We start from the raw sequence: 24,461 nt of genomic DNA, 5'->3' as shown, positions 1-24,461 counted from the left end.
CAATTTCTATTCCGTCTATTTGTGTTTGACTTTCCCTTCTACTGTTACCGAATAGCATTATTTTAATTTTACTGAGGCTTAAGGATAGTCTGTTTTTGTCACTCCATCTTTTTAATTTGTTAATTCCTTCGGTTATTATTTGTATTAGCTTTCTGTGTGTTCTCTCTTTGAACAAAACGCTGTTGTATCATCCGCAAATAATACTAACTTTAAATATTTTACAACTTAACAAATGCCATTTAATATAAAGATTGAACAATTCTGGTTCTAGTATTGATCCCTGGGGTGCAACACAGGACACATTTAGCATAGTAGATGTGTGTTCGCCTAGCTTCACGTATTGTTCCATGTTGGTTAAACATGCTCACAAAACAAAAACTTCACAAAAGTTTGTTTATTTTACACATTTTAATAAAGTCTCACCTGTTTGGACTCCTTTCCCTCCTGATGGGACTTCTGCTCTTTGACCGCTTCCTCCCTTGCCTGGACACAGACACAAACCCGTTTCACAAAGTCCTCTTTCTGCTTGTATTGAATTTGTTTATGTGGTCAGCGACTGCAAGCTCATACTTACGATTTGTTATAATCTCTGTAGCGCCCTCCCCTCTCGCGACTGCGGCGGCGCTCTCTGCTACGACTCCGCCGTCTTTCCTTGCTGCGTTTTTGCTCGCGGCTGCGACTTCTCTTTCGTTCTCGACTCTTGCTGCGCCTCCGGTCACGACTGCGGCTGCGCTTCTTCCTGCTGTAGTAGCATCCAATCACAAACACGACAGCATAAATCAGACAGGCATAAAGACAGGTAACATGCTGGAGCAGATAGAATGGTGTTGGTACCTCTTGGAATGTTCCTCCCCGCCATCGGGGCTGCCCATCTTGTCGTCCTAAGCGGGGTTCGACAGAGAACAGCATGAAGAGGCAGATGCAACAATCGAGGTCAGGGAGGGGTGGGGCAAGAGAGAATATAAACAGGTGAATGAGTTACATTAAAACAGACTGCTTTGTGTGCTGGGGGAGGGGGTCAGAGGTCAGGTCAGTCGGGCAGCCGGCTGGAGATCCGGCAGCAGACAGACACGCCACAGTCCAACTCGGACTCTTCTTCCTCAGTGGATGTTGGGCTGATTTTGGGTTGATGGGACTCCTCTGAAGGGCCCTGGAGCAGACAGGAGTCTCAGTCACTCAACTAAGAACCAGAACCAAGCCCTCTACACTAGCCCTCATTGCCGCAACTACCCGGAACCAGAACCACCAGTTTGACACTACCGTCCACACCTTATGATAGATAGCAAACATATCATCTGATCTAGTACTGGCAACTACGGACACCTGTATCCAGCCAATCATGTCCTACACCACTGCTCTGACTACTTCACAACCTAACCAAGTCCCAGTCAGAGTTTTAACAAGCTTTCTTTCTTACTCTGAATCAGCACAAACAAGCCAGGCAGCTTTGAACGACAAACACACACAAGGTCGTGGCAACCTTGCTTCCGTTTCACAGCCTTCTTGGTGGACAGTAACTTCTTAGGCCATTCCGACTTCAACAAACACAAGGCCACACTTCTTGTAGCAGCGTCATCCTTTTGGCCTTCAGTGACGAGAAGCTAAAGCTTTAACAAGGTTGTCCTTACACGAAGAAGCTCGCACCAAACACCAAGCTAACAAATACAATGCTTTGCCATCCCATGATGCTCTCGGGATGAGGGTGCCATCATGTCTATGAGGAAGATCTCGTCCCATCCTCGACTGTTCATCATCAGGGGGTTTGGGCCAGTCTACTATGGGGACCATGGTAGAGCAATGCATGATGGGGCTTTTTACTACCTTCATGTCTGTGATAGATCACACTGGCATTCAGGGGAGTAGAGGTGAGAAATCGTTAGGCAAGTCTACAAAGAAAGATAGATGTGCATTTATTCAAGACAGTTGATCATAATATCACTTTCATCATGCTCAGAAGGACTGTACTGCTCTTTGTCGCAGGAAGGTCAGCACTTTTGCTTTACACACATCTCGATCGTATCATATTTCAACATTAGAAGTGAGTACAAACAGATTTTTGACTGACTATGCCTAAACAAATACACACCAATTATAAGTAATCTGTTGTTGGCACAGTACATTGGATGAACAGCCTCAATATTAGGCACAAACTAGGGCTGGAAAGGTTTATAAACAGATTTGAACAAGCGAAAACAAGTTCTGATCATGTTTTTTCTTTGTGTTACAAATTGGTTTGGAGCATGTAGCAGTAGAGTTGTGCAGGCGCTTGTTTTGAAAGTTGGATACATTGCAAGCGGAAAATAGATTTAGTGTAAGCTACGATGACAGCGGTAAGACAGTAGTGGATGAAACCGTGACTGCAACACGTAGTGGCGGCTGGCCCCTGCCTGGCGCATTTCCTTCAAGGCAATATGCTGTGAGTGGCTTAGAAAGACTAGGGATGAAGGTTTTACAGCATGCCCTGCCTGGATCTTGCCTTCTTTGGGGCCATGGAGAGTGTGCTTGCTATGCTTACTCTCCCCGTAAAGGCGGGACGGCACCTTTCGCTCCCGGTAACACATCCAACATCTCAGGTCATCCACAGAGATCACCCAGGTGTGTCAAATGGACTTTATAAACCATTATAAACGAAGTTCTACTATTAATATCTGGTTACTTTCCGTTGTGACATTGGTTCTATCTACACTTTTATTAAAAAGTAATAAGCACTGATTCTGTTTGGATACTTTACATTAGTTTTGGGCAATACTACAAATTTCTGTATCAACCCAATACCATGTAGTTACAGGGGCAGTCAGTATTGGTCATATCAATGCTGGTATTGACGCTTCAAAATTTCAAGATCTGTGAATGATTCAATTTTTGATCGCAATTATAATCAGACAAAAACACGATGGCGGTGTAATTGTAGCAATTAAATATTTAAATTATTTCCTACAACTGGTTCTGATTTAAACATTTTGTTTTTGTCCTTAATATACCAGTAGAATGGAAAAACAAGTTGCCTCTGTATTAAATCTATTATCATATATATCTTGCAGCTGAGATAGGCTCCAGCACCCCCCGCAACCCCAAAAGGGACAAGCAGTAGAAAATGGATGGACGGATCTGATTTATGACACCAAAAGACTTCCAAAGTTTGTGAATAAATAGACATGACTAGAGATGGGGGAAATAAACAATAATCATCTATTTACTGTAAATAAAGTAATGTAATGCAGACAGTTTGGCTGTCTGCAGCGAGCCACTTCCCTGTGAGATCTGACCAGTTCCTTTATTAAAGGGGACCTCTGTTCAAGGTTTGCACACATTTCCATGAACTTAATAAACATGATGGGGATTTCTTTTTACAAATGGGCCACTTTTAAAAGTACCAAGTGATAAACACTTATTTAGTGAAATGAAAAGAAATGTAAAACTGCATCAATGTACATAAATTAAAGATGCATCAATAATCGATTTTTTATGGAATTGTAGCTCCTGAATCGCAATTGAATCGTGAGTTGGCTAAAGATTCCCACCTCTACATATGACCAAAATAGTATCAATCTCAAGAGATTTCCAAGCTATTTTGAGAGTTAAAGGCCTACTGAAACCCACTACTACCGACCACGCAGTCTGATAGTTTATATATCAATGATGAAATCTTAACATTGCAACACATGCCAATACGGCCGGGTTAACTTGTAAAGTGCAATTTTAAATTTCCCGCTAAACTTCCGGTTAAAAAAGTCTTTCGATGATGACGTATGCGCGTGACGTAACCAGTGAAACAGAAGTATCGGTACCCCATTGAATACAATACAAAATAGCTCTGTTTTCATCTCATAATTCCACAGTATTCTGGACATCTGTGTTGGTGAATCTTTTGCAATTTGTTTAATGAACAATGAAGACTGCAAAGAAGAAAGTTGTAGGTGGGATCGGTGTATTAGCGGCGGACTACAGCAACACAACCAGGAAGACTTTGACTCGGATAGCAGACGCGCTAGCCGACGCTAGCCACCGACCGCACGGATGATCGTGGTGAAGTCCTTCGTCCTTCCGTCGATCGCTGGAACGCAGGTGAGCACGGGTGTTGATGAGCAGATGAGGGCTGGCTGGCGTAGGTGGAGTGCTAATGTTTTTATCATAGCTCTGTGAGGTCCCGTTACTAAGTTAGCTTCAATGGCTTCATTAGCAACAGAATTTTTAAGCTTCGCCAAGCTGGAAAGCATTAACCGTGTATTTACATGTCCCTGGTTTAATAGTATTGTTGATCTTCTGTCTCTTTCCAGTCAGGGATTTATTTATTTTGTTTCTATATGCCGTTAAGCACGGTGCTATCACGTTAGCTCCATAGCTAAGTTAGCTTCAATGGCGTCGTTAGCAACAGCATTTTTAAGCTTCGCCAAGCTGGAAAGCATTAACCGTGTATTTACATGTCCCTGGTTTAATAGTATTGTTGATCTTCTGTCTATCCTTCCAGTCAGGGATTTATTTATTTTGTTTCTATATGCAGTTAAGCACGATGCTATCACGTTAGCTCCGTAGCTAAAGTGTTTCGTCGATGTATTGTCGTGGAGATAAAAGTCACTGTGAATGTCCATTTCGCATTCTCGACTCTCATTTTCAAGAGGATATAGTATCCGAGGTGGTTTAAAATACAAATCCGTGATCCACAATAGAAAAAGGAGAGTGTGGAATCCAATGAGCCAGCTTGTACCTAAGTTGCGGTCAGAGCGAAAAAAGATATGTCTTGCACTGCATTCTAGTCCTTCATTCTAGTGTTCCTCATCCACGAATCTTTCATCCTCGCTCAAATTAATGGGGTAATCGTCGCTTTCTCTGTCCGAATCTCTCTCGCTGCTGGTGTAAACAATAGGAAAATATGAGCAGTCCTTCCTCCGGTGTCGTCACGCTACTTTCGGTAGGGGAAAGCTTTTTTTTTAATCAGAGACCAAAAGTTGCGAACTTTATCGTCGTTGTTCTATACTAAATCCTTTCAGCAAAAATATGGCAATATCGCGAAATGATCAAGTATGACACATAGAATAAATCTGCTATCCCCGTTTAAATAAAAAAATTTCATTTCAGTAGGCCTTTAATGAGAAAGCCAGTCACATGATCCATGACGTAGAAGTAGCAACCACAAATCTCTTATCAATCATAAACAACGCCAATCAAGCAGACTTTGTGAGAGCCAGCAGCTAGTACTTTGGGGAAAAATTATGATCCAAAACCTTATATTTTGGAGCCCGAACACAAGAAGGATGATGAGTAAGTTTTTGAAGCCGAGTGCCTAACGGATGCAGCTTTACTGTAACACTAAAACATCAACAGAATTGTCAGGTGCTAATAAACATGCAAACTAACCGTCGGTCGTATATCCAAACTACAAGTGGTTACCAGGTACAAAGAAGCAAAATGTTAATATCTTGAACTTTATTGAAAATTGTATATAATTCATCTCATTACGAGAATCGGAATTGATTTGAAGACATATAAAGAGAACTGCTGAATTGGACATTCACAATAGAATGTATAACACAACAGGAAGTGAACATACATGTTAGAAATTGATATGAAGTGAAAAAGAGTAAGGTTAAATAAGCCTTGCTTCTTCCTACTTCTTTTTGGACATGTAAAGAAAAATGAGAATCTGCAAGTTATTGATGTATCACATGTAAATGTATGCATGTTCAAAATAAAATGATACCATACCACAATGAAACACAATTATGTATATAACGTCAACTGGTTTTCCACTTTACAGGTACTTTAAAGCCCTCTGTCTCCAGGCCCTTATTTCCGGAGTTTGTAAACAATAAATAAAAATATTTTTTTTATTATTTGAAAAAATAAAAATTCTAACTACTGTAGTATCGACCATATACTGATGTACATGGCATCGTTACTGTCGAGGTTTGTATCTATCCACCAACGGCTCTTAATATTCAAGCACTCTAGCTTAGTTGTTAGCATATCCTCCTATAGGGCTCGAATGGGCACGTGATTTCGCAATGCATTGTGGGGCCACAGTAGCCATTTTTGTTGGCCAAAGCTTTTGTTTCCATGGCTGTAAAGTGGATCGTACAAAATAAAAAATCAGGGCACCGTACCTAGACAAACTGAAAAAGGCTTGTTAACTCGAAAAAAATAAGTAAAACTGCTGGAATTGATCCATATGAATACGTCCAATAGAAACAAGAGATTTTAGGAAGCCGCCGCCCTCGTCTAGCCAGACTTGTCTATATTTTTTCACTAGAGTCAGATTGTGCGCATAACCTATTTCTTTATCTCTTAAGTGTCCGCGATGGAGTGAGGGGGCTCAGCCTCATTTCATAAGCAGGTTTCCCTGATAAACACAAGCCCATTATTACTTTTAAATACTTTGATCACTGCGCTACTTAGATAATACACATTTATTTTTGTGCTTAACCGTGACTAAGGCAGCACGGTGGCAGAGGGGTTAGTGCGTCTGCCTCACAATACGAAGGTCCTGAGTAGTCGTGAGTTCAATCCCGGCCTCGGGATCTTTCTGTGTGGAGTTTGCATGTTCTCCCCGTGACTGCGTGGGTTCCCTCCGGGTACTCCGGCTTCCTCCCACCTCCAAAGACATGCACCTGGGGATAAGTTGATTGGCAACACTAAATGGTCCCTAGTGTGTGAATGTGAGTGTGAATGTTGTCTGTCTATCTGTGTTGGCCCTGCGATGAGGTGGCGACTTGTCCAGGGTGTACACTGCCTTTCGCCCGATTGTAGCTGAGATAGGCTCCAGCGCCCCCCGCGACCCCGAAGGGAATAAGCGGTAGAAAATGGATGGATGGAACCGTGACTAAAAATAAACAGACAAGCCTTTTTACGTGTACGGAAGGGGTTTGTAGGCCGCAGCGAGCTTGGCTAACACCAACAGCCTACTAAATGGTACGTGTAAAACAGAATAAAACATGCATTGATTCAATCTTACCAGTCTGAAAATGTTGTGAACACACTAACATGTAACTATGCCATGCGAAGGGATGTTGGATTGTCTAACAGCTGCTCTCCAGGCTATTCGCCTTCTCTTTATTAGCTCAGTAACCCGAATTTCTCGGCTTTGCTTTCATGCTGGAAATGAGAATATCAACCCAATCTTTTTTTTGCCCCCTGAAGCGATGACCACAATGATTGTGGCAGGTAATGATGCCACACGTTCGCGCTATGTTTTGAACTATTTAAAACAGGGGTCACCAACCTTTTTGAAACCAAGGGCTACTTCTTGGGTACTGATTAATGCGAAGGGCTACCAGTTAGATACACACTTAAATAAATTGCCAGAAGTAGCGAATTTGCTCAATTTACCTTTAACTCTGTTATTATTAATAATTAATGATATTTATCTTTGTGGAAACACTGATCATCTTAATGATTTCTCACAATAAATATATATAAAAACAGATAAATATCAATATGCAACACTTTATTTTTATATTTTCTCTAAGTGCACATTTTTCAAATTGAACATTTTCAAATGATCACTTCTAAGACAGTCTTGTGAAATCACAATATCCCATTTTAACTAGCTAGCCACTAACATTTTTTAACAAATCATGAATTACTTTGCACCATGTTTGTACAAATAATAACTCATGTAAAATACAAAAGTAAACTCTCAAATTTTTAAATAATGTCACACTTTGAACTGGACACCAAATCTGTTATCTGTTTCTTTGTCAGTTAGTGGGAAGCCTGGCATTGCATGCTGTTAACTAGTGTGTTGTACTCTGGTGTGTAACTTGACACTGCAACTCTGAGGGAGTCTTGCAGATGTGCATCAGTGAGGCGTGTTCTGTGTTTGTTCTTGATGAAGTTCATGTCAGAAAAGGCTGATTCACAAAGATAAGATTTTTCCTCATTGTTTGCGGAACCTTCTTAATCTTTTGGACATATTTTCACAGCAATCTGGCCTTAAGCTTAATTATGATAAATGTAAAATGTTAAGGATCGGAAATCTAAAGGGAACGTCCTTTCGAATTGAATGCAAAGTGCCTGTTTTGTGGACAGATGGACCAGTTAACATACTTGGTGTTGTTGTCCCAGAAAATCTGGAAGATCTAGGCTCAGTAAATTATGATAATCGACTAAGAAAGCTGGACAAAATTATGCAATTATGGAAAGGGAAATCCCTAACCTTGTATGGTAAAATGTCTATTGCCAACTTGTTAATTATTCCTCAATTTATTTATTTGTTTTTGTCATTACCAGCTCCATCACAAAACTTTAAGATTTATGAGCAGAGGGTCTTCGATTTTGTCTGGAACGGCAAACCAGAAAAGATTAAAAGAAAGGTTTTGAACAAAGAGTATGAATATGGGGGCCTGAAACTTCTCAACCTTGAAGCTATGTGTCTGTCTTTAAAAGCATCAATTGTTCCAAAGATGTATTTAAACATTGAGTGGTACACAAATGTCCTGTTGGACAAAAAACATGTACTGTATCAAAAGAAATTGTATCCTTTTTTTACAAGTGATCCCCTCCCAGAGAGTCTGCTGGGAAACATGGCGGGGTTCATAAGGAAACAATCCACTCATAGTGGTGTTTTCAATTTTATGTGCCAGAAAAAAGAGACAATATTTTGCAGCAGTTAATATGGATGAACTCTAATATTGTAATAGATGTAAAGCCTTTCTTTTGGAAAAATATGTTTGAAAGAGGAATCATTTTTGTCAATGATATCAATGAGAATGGTAAAATTATGAAGTATGATGAATTTAGAGCTATGTATGGTGATGCTTGCTCAAGCTTTTCATTTTATCAACTAACTGGAGTAATTGGGAAAAGATGTAAACAAATAATTAATTATGGAACTACTAAATTATTAGTTTGTAAACCTCTAATAAGAAATTCTAGTTGGCAAAAAGGAACTAAAATAAATAGAAAAATGTATAATTTTTATTTAATAAAGAAATCTTTGAAGGCTGCCTCATACAACAAATGGAAAATGGGAGGACTTTTTTGACTGCCCGTTGCCATGGGATGCCATATTCAAACTAATCTATAAAACCACTATCGATGTGCAAAATTGTTATTTTCAAATTAAAATTATTTATAACTTCTTACCCACAGGGAAAATGTTAAAATTATGGAATATGACAGAGTCAGATGATTGCCAATTTTGTTGTCAGGAGCCTGAATCCACCCTGCATTTGTTTTGGTATTGTCATATTGTGTCTTTGTTTTGGGTGGAAGTTGAAAAAATGTGTTTAAGGATTGGTTTGTTTATGAAGCTTAATGTGGTTTCTGTTATTTTAGGAGAATTCATTGACAATCATGATTTAGTCAATTTAATTATAGTACTCAGTAAAATGTTTATTTTTAAGGCCAAAAACAGATATTCACTTAGTATTACTTTCTTTAAAACATTTATTCAGTATTTTCTAACTTTAGAAAGTTACATGGTTGAAAATGATAATGATGCCAAAAAACATTTAAAAAATAATGAGAAGTCCTCAAAGGCTTATTTCGAAAGTATAATTATGTTTATAGATTATATGATATCTTTTGTTGTGTTCCCTAATTTGAGTGACCTGGACATAATCTGGACTGTACATAAATGCTTATTTTGAAAATGAAATTTTGTTTATAAATTATATGCAATCTGTTGTGTTCCCTAATTTTTTTCTGTGTACATGAATGAAGGTGTGTGTTGCTGAGTCCGACTTGGACATTATCTGGACTGCCCTGGTTTAAAAAACCCTTTAAACAAATCTAATTTCATTGACAACCTGGTCTGTTGAAGATAAGGCCCTTTTTTAAAAAATAAAATAAAATAAGATAAATAAATAAAAAACATTTTCTTGGATAAAAAAGAAAGTAAAACAATATAAAAATAATTACATAAAAAATAGTAATTAATGAAAATGTTAGTGGACCAGCAGCCTATACAATCATGTGTGCTTCAGGGACTGTGTCCCTTGCAGATGTGTTGTCTATGTTGTGGGAACCAGAATATTGGTAGCAGAAAGAAATAACCCCTTTTGTGTGAGTGGGTGTGGATGAGTGTGCATGGGGGAGGTTTTTTGGGTTGATGCACTGATTGAAAGTGTATCTTGTGTTTTTTTCTATGTAGATTTAATTTAAAAAAAAAAAAAAAATATATATATATATATATATATATATATATATATATATATATATATATATATATATATATTTTTTTTAGAACAGGCCCACGGGCGACTCATCTGGTCCTTACGGGCGACCTGGTGCCCGCGGGCACCGCGTTGGTGACCCCTGATTTAAAAGATAACTTTAGCAGAGTCCTGCATTCAGCAATGTAAATAAGCTATTCATAGGCCAGCTAGACCCACAATACATTGCGTTTACTACGTTACAGTTTCAAGCCCTATGGTGTGTAGTGTAGCATGTTTACCAATTCCCTGTTCTCCAATAATGCTACTTGCAAGAAAGTTTATTTTCCCTAATGGAGGCGAGGATTGCTAATTTAGAAGTGGCTTGCACTGTGGAGGGACATTAGCCGTGAGCAAGGACGCTACATTGCAGAGGTGGGACCAAGTCATTGCTTTGCAAGTCACAAGTAAGTCTCAAGTCTTTGCCCTCAAGTCTCGAGTCAAGTCCCGAGTCAAGACAGGCAAGTCCCGAGTCAAGTCCAAAGTCAAGACTAGAAAGTCTCAAGTCAAGTCCCAAGTCCTGCATTTTGAGTTTTGAGTCTTTTCAAGTCCTTTTAACCACAGACTAATATTTTTTACACAGATTGTGTATGCTTTTAAAACGCTGTATTTATTTATTAAAACAAGTGCATTTGAAATTGCAGGGAAAAAAATAGTGCTGACATTGCAATTCATAATAGCACTATTAACCAGTCATTTTAATAGTTTAAACAATTTTAAACATTTAACTCATTCCTTTACAGAATAAACACATTTGCAAAAACAAACATTAACATACTATTGGTTGTATTTTATGAAAATAATATAACCACAGAGTTGAGAAGGAGCAAAGATCTTCAATATTTGTATGTGAAAATCACAAAGAAATCTTCCGGGGGAGATGACCCCCCCTACAGGGGTTTGGTTTACAAACTTTCAGCCCCACCTAAAACAAAATTCACCAACCGCCACTGATTATGATGCATTCTCATTTTAGGCAAAATATAAGACAATACTTTCTTAACAGTGTAATTGTAACCAGGAATAAGTCTTCAAGTAACAATATTGAAATACTAACATTGTTGGGTAAGACAGCATTTGGTTTTATTCTGAATCCAGTGAAACAGATTGGTGGTTTTAGCTGATATAAAGACTTTCAGGTGTTTATATATGTTTATGTTTAAGTATTTGGCAGACGCTTTTATTCAAAGCGACATACATAAAAAATACATATAAAACAATCACTGTAAACATAATCATTTAAGGGAAGAATGTAATAGAAAATATCAATACAAAGTGTCTAGACAGAATAAACTCTCTGCTGCTGCAGTCTATAGGTCCCTAAGATTTATAGATATCTAATGTATTCATACATTGTTTATGTAGGATATACGCATGTATATATAACCTAATCATATTGTTTCTTCAACTTAAAAATAGCTGACCGTTTTTTTCCCAATTCTGTGGGATTATATTCCCAGTTTTGATCTCGGACGTCTGGCCATTTATAGCGTATAAGAATATTATATTATTGTTAAGCAAACTATGAATAATAAAAACGCCAAAGCATGTGTCCGTTATCATAGCTACACGTTTGACAAAAAAAGTGCGTGAAAATCAGTGGTATTCAGTGAGGTAAGATGAATTAAATTCGCTGACAGTTCATTGCTCCTGCCAAATGAATTGCACTGAGTGGAGCGGATCACCACTCCAAGATGGCGGCGCCGCGTCTCGTCCGTGCCAATAGGCAGTAGCGCTCAATGCTGCGTACCCTTATAAGATGTCTATGGTTATAACGTTAGCAGCGAGTTTACAGCCTCACTGATTTAACTACACAGCAAATAAAAGTCATGTTACTTAGCCAATAAACTTACATTCAAAACTTACCCTTCTTTGTGGAACTTCAAATGTCGAACGAAGTTGGAAGTTGTTGCGTCTCCGTCTGTAATATTCGAACTGCGTGATTTGCATACGGCAATTCGTTTTTTGTTGACCAAGTCGTAGTTTTTATACCCGAACGAAACCAACTTTGGCATAATTGTTTCTCACTGCCGCGTTGTTTGACAACTCATGTTCGGTGGTTGTCCTGCAATTTGATTGGATGAGAGCTGTGGGATGAAAACAACGTAGATCTAATTTGATTGGCTATTGTACTGACAGCACACCAGCTGACTAGCAGCACACACGCTTATAGACACAGACGTAGAAAATGAAAGATACGGAGTGCTCCCAAATAACTTTTTAATCTTTGGGTTTTGGGGAAAGTAGCAAGTCATGTCAAGTCAAAAGCCTCAAGTCCAAGTGAAGTCACAAGTCATTGATGTTAAAGTCTAAGTCGAGTTGCAAGTCTCTTTACATTTTGTCAAGCCGAGTCTAAAGTCATCAAATTCATGACTCGAGTCTGACTCGAGTCCAAGTCATGTGACTCGAGTCCACACCTCTGCTACATTGCGTTGAGGACGCTACATTGCGTTGAGGACGCTAGATTGCATTGGACGCATTTTGTTTGCTTGGAACAGGTCAAATTTGCAAGACAGCTAGAATGTGTCACCAACATGCGTCATCACGATATGACGATAGTATTAAAAGCTCCATCGTCCAAATGGATATAGTTTATAACGCGTAACCCTAATTTGCACCCAACAGCTTGTTCTTACCCGCTACAAATATCCTGCTAACTAGCTTTGCAACCACCAAATACAAAAAAACTATTTCTTGTGTTGATGCTTGGTAAGAGTCACATCAGCACTCTTAGATCTAGGTACTTCACAATCCCCGCATTGCATGGCGGTAAAAACCTGTTACTCTGTGTGCATGTCTGTACAGGAGAGTACTGGGGATTTCCCCCGAAAATGAGGTTTCATCGCTGGCTGTATTTTTTTCTTTAATTGGATTATCTTTATTCAACCGTCCTGTTCAAGTTGGCATCCGACTTACAGGGAGACTTAAGTCATAGCAAATTTAAGTGGACAAAGACAGTGAAGCACAAGTTCAAACTGAAGGATCGCAACATCAGATGTGAATGTACCCAGGACGTTTACTTACGTGAATATGACCATACGAAATATGTTTTTGAACCGAAATTTGCGTAATTTAATATATGTTGTAATTATGATAGATTATGATAACTTCTAATTGAAATATGTATAAGTACATTTTTTTTTTTTTATCATTTCCATGTCCATTCTGGACAGTAATTAATCATCTGAGGAACCAATTTAATCATGTTTATTTTTTCTGTTCAAATTAAATAAGGGTTTAATGTTATTTTATATTATGCAAAAATGTATTTGTTCACTGGTCAGGTTCTTATAACTCAGGAATGTGAGGACCCTTTGAGGAAAAAAAAAAAGCACAAAGTGCTGCCACACAAACCTCAAAATAAGATGTTGAAAATCAAAACTAAATTTCCTGCAATTGGGTGCATTTCAACACTATATATTACTTTTATATTTATTCTCATCTACCAACCTATTTTAAATTGTCTTTTTGACATATGTACCACTTAATGTACCACATGTTTTTGTTTTTCAATAGATAATTAACAATATTATCATAGAAAATGTAAATGTTAAATTCTACACCATGCATGAAAAGAACTCAGAAAACATTTCTCAATTTAGCAACGCCCCCTCGGGTAATAGACTTCTGATGTTGTGACCTCTCTCTGTTTACATCCGTCACCTCAAAAATATACAATCTTGCTGGTTACTAATAAATACTCTAGAATTACAACTGGTTCGGAACTACCAGTGTTTGGATTGTAATCATCCAAACATAATTAGCAGTATAATAGACAGCTGTCAATGTTGTGGCTCGGAGAGCGAACGGAGGCGACAACAAGTAAGCTAGCTAGATGGTTAAGCTAACTAGCCAGCTTGTTTCAGTGTTTCGGACGTCTCCCCTTCCTGCAACTCAGTGCAGCATTACAGTAAGTCAAGAGGAACAGCGAGTAGCTGAGGCAAGGGGTTGAACAAATTTTGTTTAGATCGTATTTTTATTAATATTGCATTAAAAAACTAAGAATTTATATTTTGACTCGACAATTGTTTAAAATTTTAATTTCCGCATTTTCAGATGCCTCAAAGAGCACCTCTGCCAGGGCCTTCATCCCATTAGTAAAAAAGTCCTCAATCTAGATCACTTGTTCGTCACATCATTTCTGACATTTTCTGAAAATGTAATCCAAATCTGCCCTTAACATTTTCAGCTATCTATGGCAGAATGAAAGAAACCGAGTAAAGCCCCTTGCCAGTCATCCACAATCGTTTTTGTGGGCGCAGCACACACGTGCACGCAAACACACAGATGTTGAGGCTCATAAAGTAAACGTAAAGTGACCTGGTAGAAATGATCCGAATCAGCCCCCAAATTTAATGACTTGTTCCTCGTCACATTCAGACATTTTCTGAAAGCTGAGTTAAACTCCGCCCTTAACTTTTTTGAGCAATCTATAGCAGAAAGAAAGAAATGGGAGTGAAGTAGGGCTGGGCGATATATCGATATACTCGATATATCGCGGGTTTGTCTATGTGCGATATAGAAAATGACTATATCGTGATATTCAAGTATACGTTCTCATGCAGTTGCTTTTAGCTGCGGGCATTAAACTGCATGCGTTTCCCACTCTTCCTTGTCTCTCCTTCTCACAGAGACCAAAACAAGCGCACCTTCTTACACACGTCACGTGTGCAACGTCACACGCTCCCGCGGTGCAGAGAGGTAGCGACATGGTAACGTTAGCTGTGATGCTAACGGAGTGGTGCGGGTGGTAATACGAGAGAGAGAGAAGGTGCGAATCTGGTAACAAATGGAGGAAGAAATAATTCCCAAGAAAAACAGCACGGGATCCATCGTCTGGCGGTGGTTTGGCTTCAAGCGGGAATATGTTGAACATTTATGAGGCAAAAGCGTTGCTACAAAAAGTAGCAGCACTGCTAATATGTAGCATCATTTGAAAAATCACCCGCAAGAGAATGAAGAGTACCGTATTTCCTTGAATTGGCGCAGGGAATATAGTATTCGCACGTCTAGAATTACTGCCGGGTCAAACTCGTTTCTCAAAATAATTAACGCATGCTTGGCCTTATCGCCGGTTTATTATTGAAGCTGGATCAAATTCGTTTCGCAAAATATTAATTTTATTATCGCATGTCTATAATTTTCGCCGGGTCAAACTCGTTTCGCAAAATATTTAGCATATGGCTAGAACTTCCACCGGGTCAAATTCGTTACGTCACGAGTGACGCATCTGTCCTCCTTTTCAAAATGGAGGAAGCTGATTTCAGTAGTTTACTATCGCACAAAGGAAAAAAGATAAAGAGCTTTTCAGTAGGATTTAAGGTTCAAGCTATTGAATACCGGTACAGTATGCTAAAGAGAACAGTAAGCAGCTATGTTTTATTAATATACCGTAGCTGCGTGTGTGAAATACTGTATAAGTCATTAAATCACTCCCGCCTCCTGGTGGTAGAGGGCGCTGCCGCGCTAGTGATCCTTCTTGCGACTTCCTGTACTGCAGAAGAAGTGAACACACGCAGCAAGAGATTAATTTTTTCCCTCTGCCTGAACTTCTAACTTGGAGGATCACATACAGGTATCTAAAATAAAACAGTTTTCTAAACTGGACTTTCAATCGAAGCAGGAGGTAATAATTAAAGGAATATCTCCATCGAAACAGAGACTTTTAAAACTGAAGAAAGAAAATAAGGAAGACTTCTATAAACAAGTTATCGATGCTTTTGGTCAGAAGGAGCTGCAAATGGACTCCATTTATAAGTACAGGTAAGACCATAATAACGTTTTTGTTAATTAAATGTGCTTTTCATGATGGTATGCTTACATCACACTCAAAGCGCACGCCTAAATTTTATGGATTCCTTTTGGTAAACGCCGGAGTGAGAAGAGGTTTTAAAATAATTACCGCATGCACGGCCATCCCGCCGGTTTCCGGTAAACGCAGGTGTGACAGGAGGTTTTAAATTAATTAACGCCCCTGCGGCTATTCAAGGAAATACGGTACTTGAAATTTTGCATGTCAACATCTCCGTTCGGTGCCACACCCACAAAATGCCAAAGCAACTATTTCCACATCAACACCGTGGGACATATACTATTTGATATGCAGCTCATTTTTATGTGACAGTTATTGAAATATTTTGTGTGACATCATGCACAAAAGTGCACTTTATTTGTTTTAAACTATTGTAGTGGCGTTCTGTACAAAAAGTGCACTTTAATTTAGTGTTTTGATATGTAATCTTGGTGACATCATGCACAAAAGTGCACAAATAGCTTGTTTTAAAATGTCTCTGACAATCTTGCACGTTCTGTTTTGGAATTTACAAACCCCGTTTCCATATGAGTTGGGAAATTGTGTTAGATGTAAATATAAACGGAATACAATGATTTGCAAATCATTTTCAACCCAGATTCAGTTGAATATGCTACAAAGACAACATATTTGATGTTCAAACTGATAAACTTTTTTTTTTTGTTGCAAATAATCATTAACTTTAGAATTTGATGCCAGCAACACGTGACAAAGAAGTTGGGAAAGGTGGCAATAAATACTGATAAAGTTGAGGAATGCTCATCAAACACCTATTTAGAACATCCCACAGGTGTGCAGGCTAGTTGGGAACAGGTGGGTGCCATGATTGGGTATAAAAACAGCTTCCCAAAAAATGCTCAGTCTTTCACAAGAAAGGATGGGGCGAGGTACATCCCTTTGTCCACAACTGTGTGAGCAAATAGTCAAACAGTTTAAGAATGTTTCTCAAAGTGAAATTGCAAGAAATTTAGGGATTTCAACATCTACGGTCCATAATATCATCAAAAGGTTCAGAGAATCTGGAGAAATCACTCGACGTAAGCGGCATGGCCGGAAACCAACATTGAAAGACCGTGACCTTCGATCCCTCAGACGGCACTGTATCAAAAACCGACATCAATCTCTAAAGGATATCACCACATGGGCTCAGGAACACTTCAGAAAACCACTGTCACTAAATACAGTTTGTCGCTACAACTGTAAGTGCAAGTTAAAGATCTACTATGAAAAGCGAAAGCAATTTATCAACAACATCCAGAAACACCGCCGGCTTCTCTGGGCTCGAGATCATCTAAGATGGACTCATGCAAAGTGGAAAAGTGTTCTGTGGTCTGACGAGTCCACATTTCAAATTGTTTTTGGAAATATTCGACATTGTGTCATCCGGACCAAAGGGGAAGTGAACCTTCCAGACTGTTATCGACGCAAAGTTCAAAAGCCAGCATCTATGATGGTATGGGGGTGTATTAGTGCCCAAGGCATGGTAACTTACACATCTGTGAAGGCACCATTAATGCTGAAAGGTACATACAGGTTTTGGAACAACATATGCTGCCATCTAAGCGCCGTCTTTTTCATGGACGCCCCTGCTTATTTCAGCAAGACAATGCCAAGCCACATTCAGCACGTGTTACAACAGCGTGGCTTCGTAAAAAAAATGCGGGTACTTTCCTGGCCCGCCTGCAGTCCAGACCTGTCTCCCATCGAAAATGTGTGGCGCATTATGAAGCGTAAAATACGACAGCGGAGACCCCGTACTGTTGAACGACTGAAGCGCTACATAAAACAAGAATGGGAAACAATTCCACTTTCAAAGCTTCAACAATTAGTTTCCTCAGTTCCCAATCGTTTATTGAGTGTTGTTAAAAGAAAAGGTGATGTAACACAGTGGTGAACATGCCCTTTCCCAACTACTTTGGCACGTGTTGCAGCCATGAAATTCTTAGTTAATTATTATTTGCAAAAAAAAAAAAAAAGTTTATGAGTTTGAACATCAAATATCTTGTCTTTGTAGTGCATTCAATTGAATATGGGTTGAAACGGATTTGCAAATAATTGTATTCCGTTTATATTTACATCTAACACAATTTCCCAACTCATATGGAAACGGGGTTTGTACATGAAAGTTTGTGCCACTGCTTAATAACTGTTTAATAAATACAGTTTTGGTAAATTGACTTAGTTGTGATTTCCCTCTCTGCATGAAAGTTTAAAATTTGCATATATTAATGCAGTATGAACAAGAATGTTTTGATGTAGACATCATAGAATCATCATACTGGTGTTATTATATGCATTAAGTGTTAATTCAAGGCTAAGGCAAAATATCAAGATATATATCGTGTATCGTGACATGGCCTACAAATATCAAGATATTAATAAAAAGCCATATCGCCCAGCCCTAAACTCCGCCCTTAACTTTTTTGAGCAATCTACAGCAGAAAGAAATGGGAGTGAAGCATTTGCCAGTCATCCACTCTCTTTGCCTCTAAGAGTGGAGGCAGGACTGCTAGCGCGCGCACACACACACTCAGAAGTTGAGGGTCTTATTGTAAACATAGGCACATAACAGTAGGAATGATACTGATCAGGGCCAAAATCTAACCTGTTATTCCATTTCGGACATTTCTTGACAGTTCTGTGAAGATTCGCACATTACTTTGCGTTACGTTGCTAACTGACATACATTGTAAATGATTATGTAACTTTCTGGCAGAGATACATCATTTTTCACTTAAAATTGTTTTCATATTTCTATTCTGGTCTGTAATCAATTATGTTGAATATTATAAAGTCAAGATAAAATAAAGGTTGTAGTACTTTTTAAATGCTGGAATTTACAAGTGTTAAAATGTCAATGAGTTTGGATAAATAAAATGCATTGATTTTCAAAACTTTTAATGATATAATAGGAAGTAACAGAGTCTTGTGAAAAAAGTTACTGTAAATGTCCTAATAAGTTAGGAATATAGATTAAATATAAAATTAAATAGATTTTGATGCTTTGAATATCTAAGTAGTAGGCACACTATTACACATCTCAAAATGTAACGTTCCCCTGAAAGACCCATTGCTGTGGAGCTCATCAGGCTGTCCAGGGTAACTGAACATGTGGCCAGTAAGGTGTACATTTGCTTGGTCATGACTTATTTTTGTAGTGAGTGGAGCAGTATGGTCCGGCTGAGTGTGGCACGGCAACAGCAAGAGACGCTCACCTTTCTGTAAGGAGCCTCTAGCATCGCCTCAATGTCCAGATCATCGGCCATGTTGTTTCTGCTGTGCACACACAAACATTGTATTAACAAGGATTACTGGGACATCAATTATTTACACGGTTGATTATAAGAATAATACATTGACATCGTGAACTTTATTGGAAGAGAAGTTGCAGCTCGTCAACTGCCGTGCTAATCGTGACTTTTTTTTCTTTTACTGAAAACGAAGTTAAAAGGTATGAAGATAACAGTTGAGACTAACGCAAAGTTCGGGTAGAGACAAACATTTGGGGTTCTCGGGAGGAAGAGGTTATGTTTAGAGTACTGGTCCACGTACTAGGACGGCTCAGCAGGCTCGGCTCAGGTATTGCTCAAAGCTCAAGATGCACGAGGCCTCCTTCGGCGCGTTGCTAGCTGTTAGCTCATGATGCTAGCTACTAGCAAGGCCAGCCGCCTTAACCGCCAATTCCTGCCTTTAAAGCCACAACACTGGTGAACAGACGAGAGGTTTACCTCGATGCCAAATTCCTCGTTGGTCGGTAGCAAGTCAAATAAAAGATACAAGTGTCGCCCTGGTTAACTTCGTTCCCTCGACCGTCCGCGCGACGTAACTTCGTCTTGGAATGGCGGAAACAGAGGGGGAACTCTCGCGAGACCATCTCACAAGCGCGAGAACGGGCCCACGTGCAAATTGACAGCGTTGATCAGCTTCAAAGACGTTTCAACGTTAAAAACATTTATGAACATACGTTTATATTATATATTCATCGTGCCGAATGGCTTATTCTATTTTCACCATTGCTCATGCCAATATTATTCAACTTAACATGATTTAGGCTACGGCAGGGGTTGGCAACCCAAAATGTTTTTAATTTTGTTTATTTTTGTATTTTTTGTATTTTGTATTTTTTTTATTGAACAACAAACATACATTTATAATTCACACAAAAGTCAAGGAAAGAAAGCCAAAGCAAATAAAGAGAGTAATAATATTACAAAATAAAAAATAAATGACAAAAAAAGGGCTACCTAAATCACTTTAAATGTTTTTAACAAAGATATCAATTTAAGGGCTTCTGTACTCTTAATCGTTCTCCAAGATTTGATTGATCATTGTAAACCATTAAGCCAATTAGAAAATGTAGGCCTTACTTTCATAAATCGACATTTGTGTAGAATGGTTGGAGTTCAAATCCCAGCCGAGTCATACCAAAGACTATAAAAATGGGACCCATTACCTCCCTGCTTGGCACTCAGCATCAAGGGTTGGAGTTGGGGGTTAAATCACCAAAATGATTCCCGGGCGCGGCGCCGCTGCTGCCCACTGCTCCCAAGGGGATGGGTCAAATGCAGAGGACAAATTTCACCACATCTAGTGTGTGTGTGACAATCATTGGTACTTTAACTTTAATATTTTTTACCTGCAGCATAATAATGTTGACAAACATTTCGATGTTATAGTCATTTATAAAAATACCAAATTTGTTCTCTTCTATAGTGAACGGGGACATCTCCACACCTTTGTTTCTCAGCCAATTTCTGATCTCCTCCCAAAACACATGTACACTGTCACATATTCTACATACAGATGATTGACATCCTCTACAGCTCCACATATATAACAGCCATCAACCTCCATGTTAAATTTAAGATTAAAAAAATCCTTTGAAGGGTATAGTCCATTAATAATTTTAAATAGTATTTCTTTCGGCAACTCAAAATGTTGAAAGAGCCATATTAGACCAAAAATAAAAAATAAAAATCTGTGTGGAGCCGCAAAAAATGTAAAGTCTTATATAAGTGTTATAATTAAGGCAACACATGATGGCCCTGCAATAAGGTGGCGACTTGTCCAGGTTGTACCCCGCCGAGATAGGCTCCAGCACCCCCTGCAACTCCGAACCGGACAAGCGGTAGAAAATGGATGGATGGATGATGTAAGTGTCTATATTAACTATATTAGCCTACTCTCAAAGGCTGACGCAAATCTTCGTTGACAGAAATGTTGTATTTTCTATTTTTATTCTAAACATTTTTGCAATACTGGAAATCATTAGTAAAATGGAGGCTTCTCACAGGATGAGATAACTTCTGAAAAAAAACTCTCTCAGAATGGCCAAAGGTATAGATGTGTGTGTTCAAGTTTAATCTAATGGATTTATTACAATTTTTGCAAGCTGGGTAACGTTTGCTGTGGTCTGGAACAACATGGTGCACAAACAACTATGAGAAATGCAGCCAGTATACAGATAATGTGTCATGAGACAAGCAAATATAAATTAAATAAACAGAGGACATAAAGTAAAGGAAATTCAATGAGCTCAAATTTACCTACAAACAAGGCACGATGATGCAATATGTACATACAGCTAGCCTAAATAGCATGTTAGGATGGATTAGCTTGCAATCATGGATTGGCCAAATATGCCTGATAAGCACTCCAGCAAATTAACAAAGCTCACCTTTCTGCATTCAAGCACAGCATAAAGCGTTTAGTGGACAAAATTAGACAAAGAAGGAGTGGCATAAAACACGTCTTTCTGTGGCAGCATCTGAGAAAGTTGTACATGTAAACAAACTACGATGAATTCAAGGATCGCTGAAATTAGTAGGACAAAACCCCGCCTTCTGCCCGATTGTAGCTGAGATAGGCTCCAGCGACCCCCCTGTGACCCCAAAAGGGACAAGCGGCTGAAAATGGATGGATGGAAAACTGTGCTTCAATCAATCAATCAATCAATGTTTATTTATATAGCCCTAAATCACAAGTGTCTCAAAGGGCTGCACAAGCCACAACGACATCCGCGGTACAGAGCCCACATAAGGGCAAGGAAAAACTCACAACCCCAATGGGATGTAGACGTGAATGACTATGAGAAACCTTGGAGAGGACCGCATATGTGGGTAAACCCCCCCCCCCTCTAGGGGAGACCGGATGCAATGGACGTCGAGTGGGTCTGACATAATATTGTGAAAGTCCAGTCCATAGTAGATCTAACATAATAGTGAGAGTCCAGTCCATAGTGGGGCCAGCAGGAGACCATCCCGAGCGGAGACGGGTCAGCAGCGCAGAGATGTCCCCAACCGATGCACAGGCAAGCGGTCCACCCCGGGTCCCGACTCTGGACAGTCAGCACTTCATCCAAGTCCACCGGACCTGTCCCCCCCCCCCTCCACAAGGGAGAGGGGGGCAGAGGAGAAAAGAAAAGAAACGGCAGATCAACTGGTCTAAATAGGGGGTCTATTTAAAGGCTACAGTATACGAATGAGTTTTAAGATGGGACTTCAATGCTTCTACTGAGGTAGCATCTCTGACTGTTACCGGGAGGGCATTCCATAGTACTGGAGCCCGAATAGAAAACGCTCTATAGCCCGCAGACTTTTTTTGGGCTCTGGGTATCACTAATAAGCCGGAGTTCTTTGAATGCAGATTTCTTGCCGAGACATATGGTACAATACAATCGGCAAGATAGAATGAAACTAGACTGTGTAGTATTTTATACTTAAGTAGTAAAACCTTAAAGTCCCATCTTAAGTGCACAGGAAGCCAGTGCGGGTGAGCCAGTATAGGCGTAATATGATCAAACTTTCTTGTTCTTGTCAAAAGTCTAGCAGCCGCATTTTGTACCAACTGTAATCTTTTAATGCTAGACATAGGGAGACCCGAAAATAATATTTTACAGTAATCGAGACGACACGTAACGAACGCATGAATAATGATCTCAGCGTCGCTAGTGGACAAAATGGAACAAATTTTAGCGATATTACGGAGATGAAAGAAGGCCGTTTTAGTAACACTCTTAATGTGTGAAAGTCGATGTTTGCATTTTTTGTTTATTGCAACATCCATCCATTGGTTGATAAACATTGATTGATTGATTGATTGATTTCCTAACACTTGTCCCTATCGGGATCGCGGGGGGCTGAAGCCTACAGCTTTACAGGGTCCAACCTGGAAAAGTCGACACCTTATCGCAAGGCCAACACTGATTGACAATCATTCACACTTACATAATGTATGGAAGAAGCCACCTTGTGGTACCATGACTTATGAGTATAATTCGTTCTGTGACAGCGCTCATAGCCCAAAATACTATATCCCAAATCACTATTATCCATTGTAATCAATTTAATCTGTGCTTGGCCCCCCAAAACACCACAATTTAAAAATTAACATGCTTTTACCAACAAATATTGTATCAAAAACAATATAATAGCGTAGAACCAAAAATTGTTTTGTGATATTGTGCAGTAGGGGTCTTAAATATTTTTAGACCCCCAAACTGATAAAAAGATAAAGGTGGGGGACCCCTACTCATAAAAGCCCTACTTCTATGTCCTGTATAAAATTGTTAAATCAAACTGGTCCAAAAGGTAACTTGTTGTTGTTGTGCAATACTGAGATATTATTTTATTGTGCCGCGAATTGAGTTGCTGTGAAGAAATATGGGGAAACAACTACAAATGTGCACTTCATTCACTAACGGTGTTCCAAAAAAGAGCAATTAAAATAATACATAATGTTGGATATAGAGAACACTCAAACCCTTAAAAGCCTACTGAAACCCACTACTACCGACCACGCAGTCTGATAGTTTATATATCAATGATGAAATCTTAACATTGCAACACATGCCAATACGGCCGGTTTAACTTATAAAGTGCAATTTTAAATTTCCCGCTAAACTTCCGGTTCAAAACGCCTTTGGAGGTTGACGTATGCGCGTGACGTAGCCAATTTAACAGAGGTATGGCTTCCCCATTGAAGCCAATACGAAATAGCTCTGTTTTCATTTCATAATTCCACAGTATTCTGGTCATCTGTGTTGGTGAATCTGTTGCAATTTGTTCATTGCATTATGGAGAAAGAAGCTGAGCAAGCAAAGAAGAAAGTCGGTGCGAAGCGGAGTATTTTGCGAGGGAAGTCAGCAACACAACACAGTCGGTGTTTCATTGTTTACATTCCCGAAAGATGCAGTCAAGATCGAAGAACTCGGACAACAGAGACTCTTACCAGGAGGACTTTGACTTCGTTAACAGACGCAGACGCGATACCGTGAGTACGCTTTGATCGCTTGCTATAACTAGCTCGAGCTAGTAGCTAGGAGCTAGGAGCTAGCATAACAAACACCTAGGTGTTTTTATGTGGGATTAATTTGTGGCATATTAAATATAAGACTGGTTGTGTTGTGGCTAATAGAGTATATATATGTCTTCTGTTTATTTACTGTTTTAGTCATTCCCAGCTGAATATCAGGTCACCCCCGGCTCTCACAGCATCTT

General features: G+C 39.2%; 1 protein-coding gene across 5 annotated transcripts in view; it reads right to left on the bottom strand.

Annotated features, from left to right (window-relative positions):
• The window catches only part of LOC133647132 (RNA-binding protein 39-like), a 31,385-nt gene extending 11,521 nt beyond the window's left edge, over positions 1-19,864 (bottom strand). The window contains exons 1-7 of one of the 5 annotated variants that reach the window (XM_062043299.1): positions 19,692-19,739; positions 19,179-19,239; positions 1,822-1,886; positions 983-1,150; positions 835-881; positions 575-742; positions 424-483 (exon numbers count right to left, since the gene is read on the bottom strand). In XM_062043299.1, coding sequence (XP_061899283.1) covers positions 424-483; positions 575-742; positions 835-872 — 266 coding nt within the window. In that variant the 5' untranslated portion in view covers positions 873-881; positions 983-1,150; positions 1,822-1,886; positions 19,179-19,239; positions 19,692-19,739. Of the gene's footprint in view, positions 1-423; positions 484-574; positions 743-834; positions 882-982; positions 1,151-1,821; positions 1,887-19,178; positions 19,240-19,691 lie in introns of all 5 variants that reach the window. The other 4 variants (XM_062043290.1, XM_062043283.1, XM_062043265.1 and 1 more) reach the window with 4 other exon arrangements.
• Between the last annotated feature and the right edge of the window lie 4,597 nt (positions 19,865-24,461).

The sequence above is a fragment of the Entelurus aequoreus genome, linkage group LG01 (assembly GCF_033978785.1).
Source record: "Entelurus aequoreus isolate RoL-2023_Sb linkage group LG01, RoL_Eaeq_v1.1, whole genome shotgun sequence".
Taxonomy (NCBI): domain Eukaryota; kingdom Metazoa; phylum Chordata; class Actinopteri; order Syngnathiformes; family Syngnathidae; genus Entelurus; species Entelurus aequoreus.
Note: the sequence above shows the minus strand (reverse complement) of the source record. Positions and strands in the feature narration are given on the sequence as shown.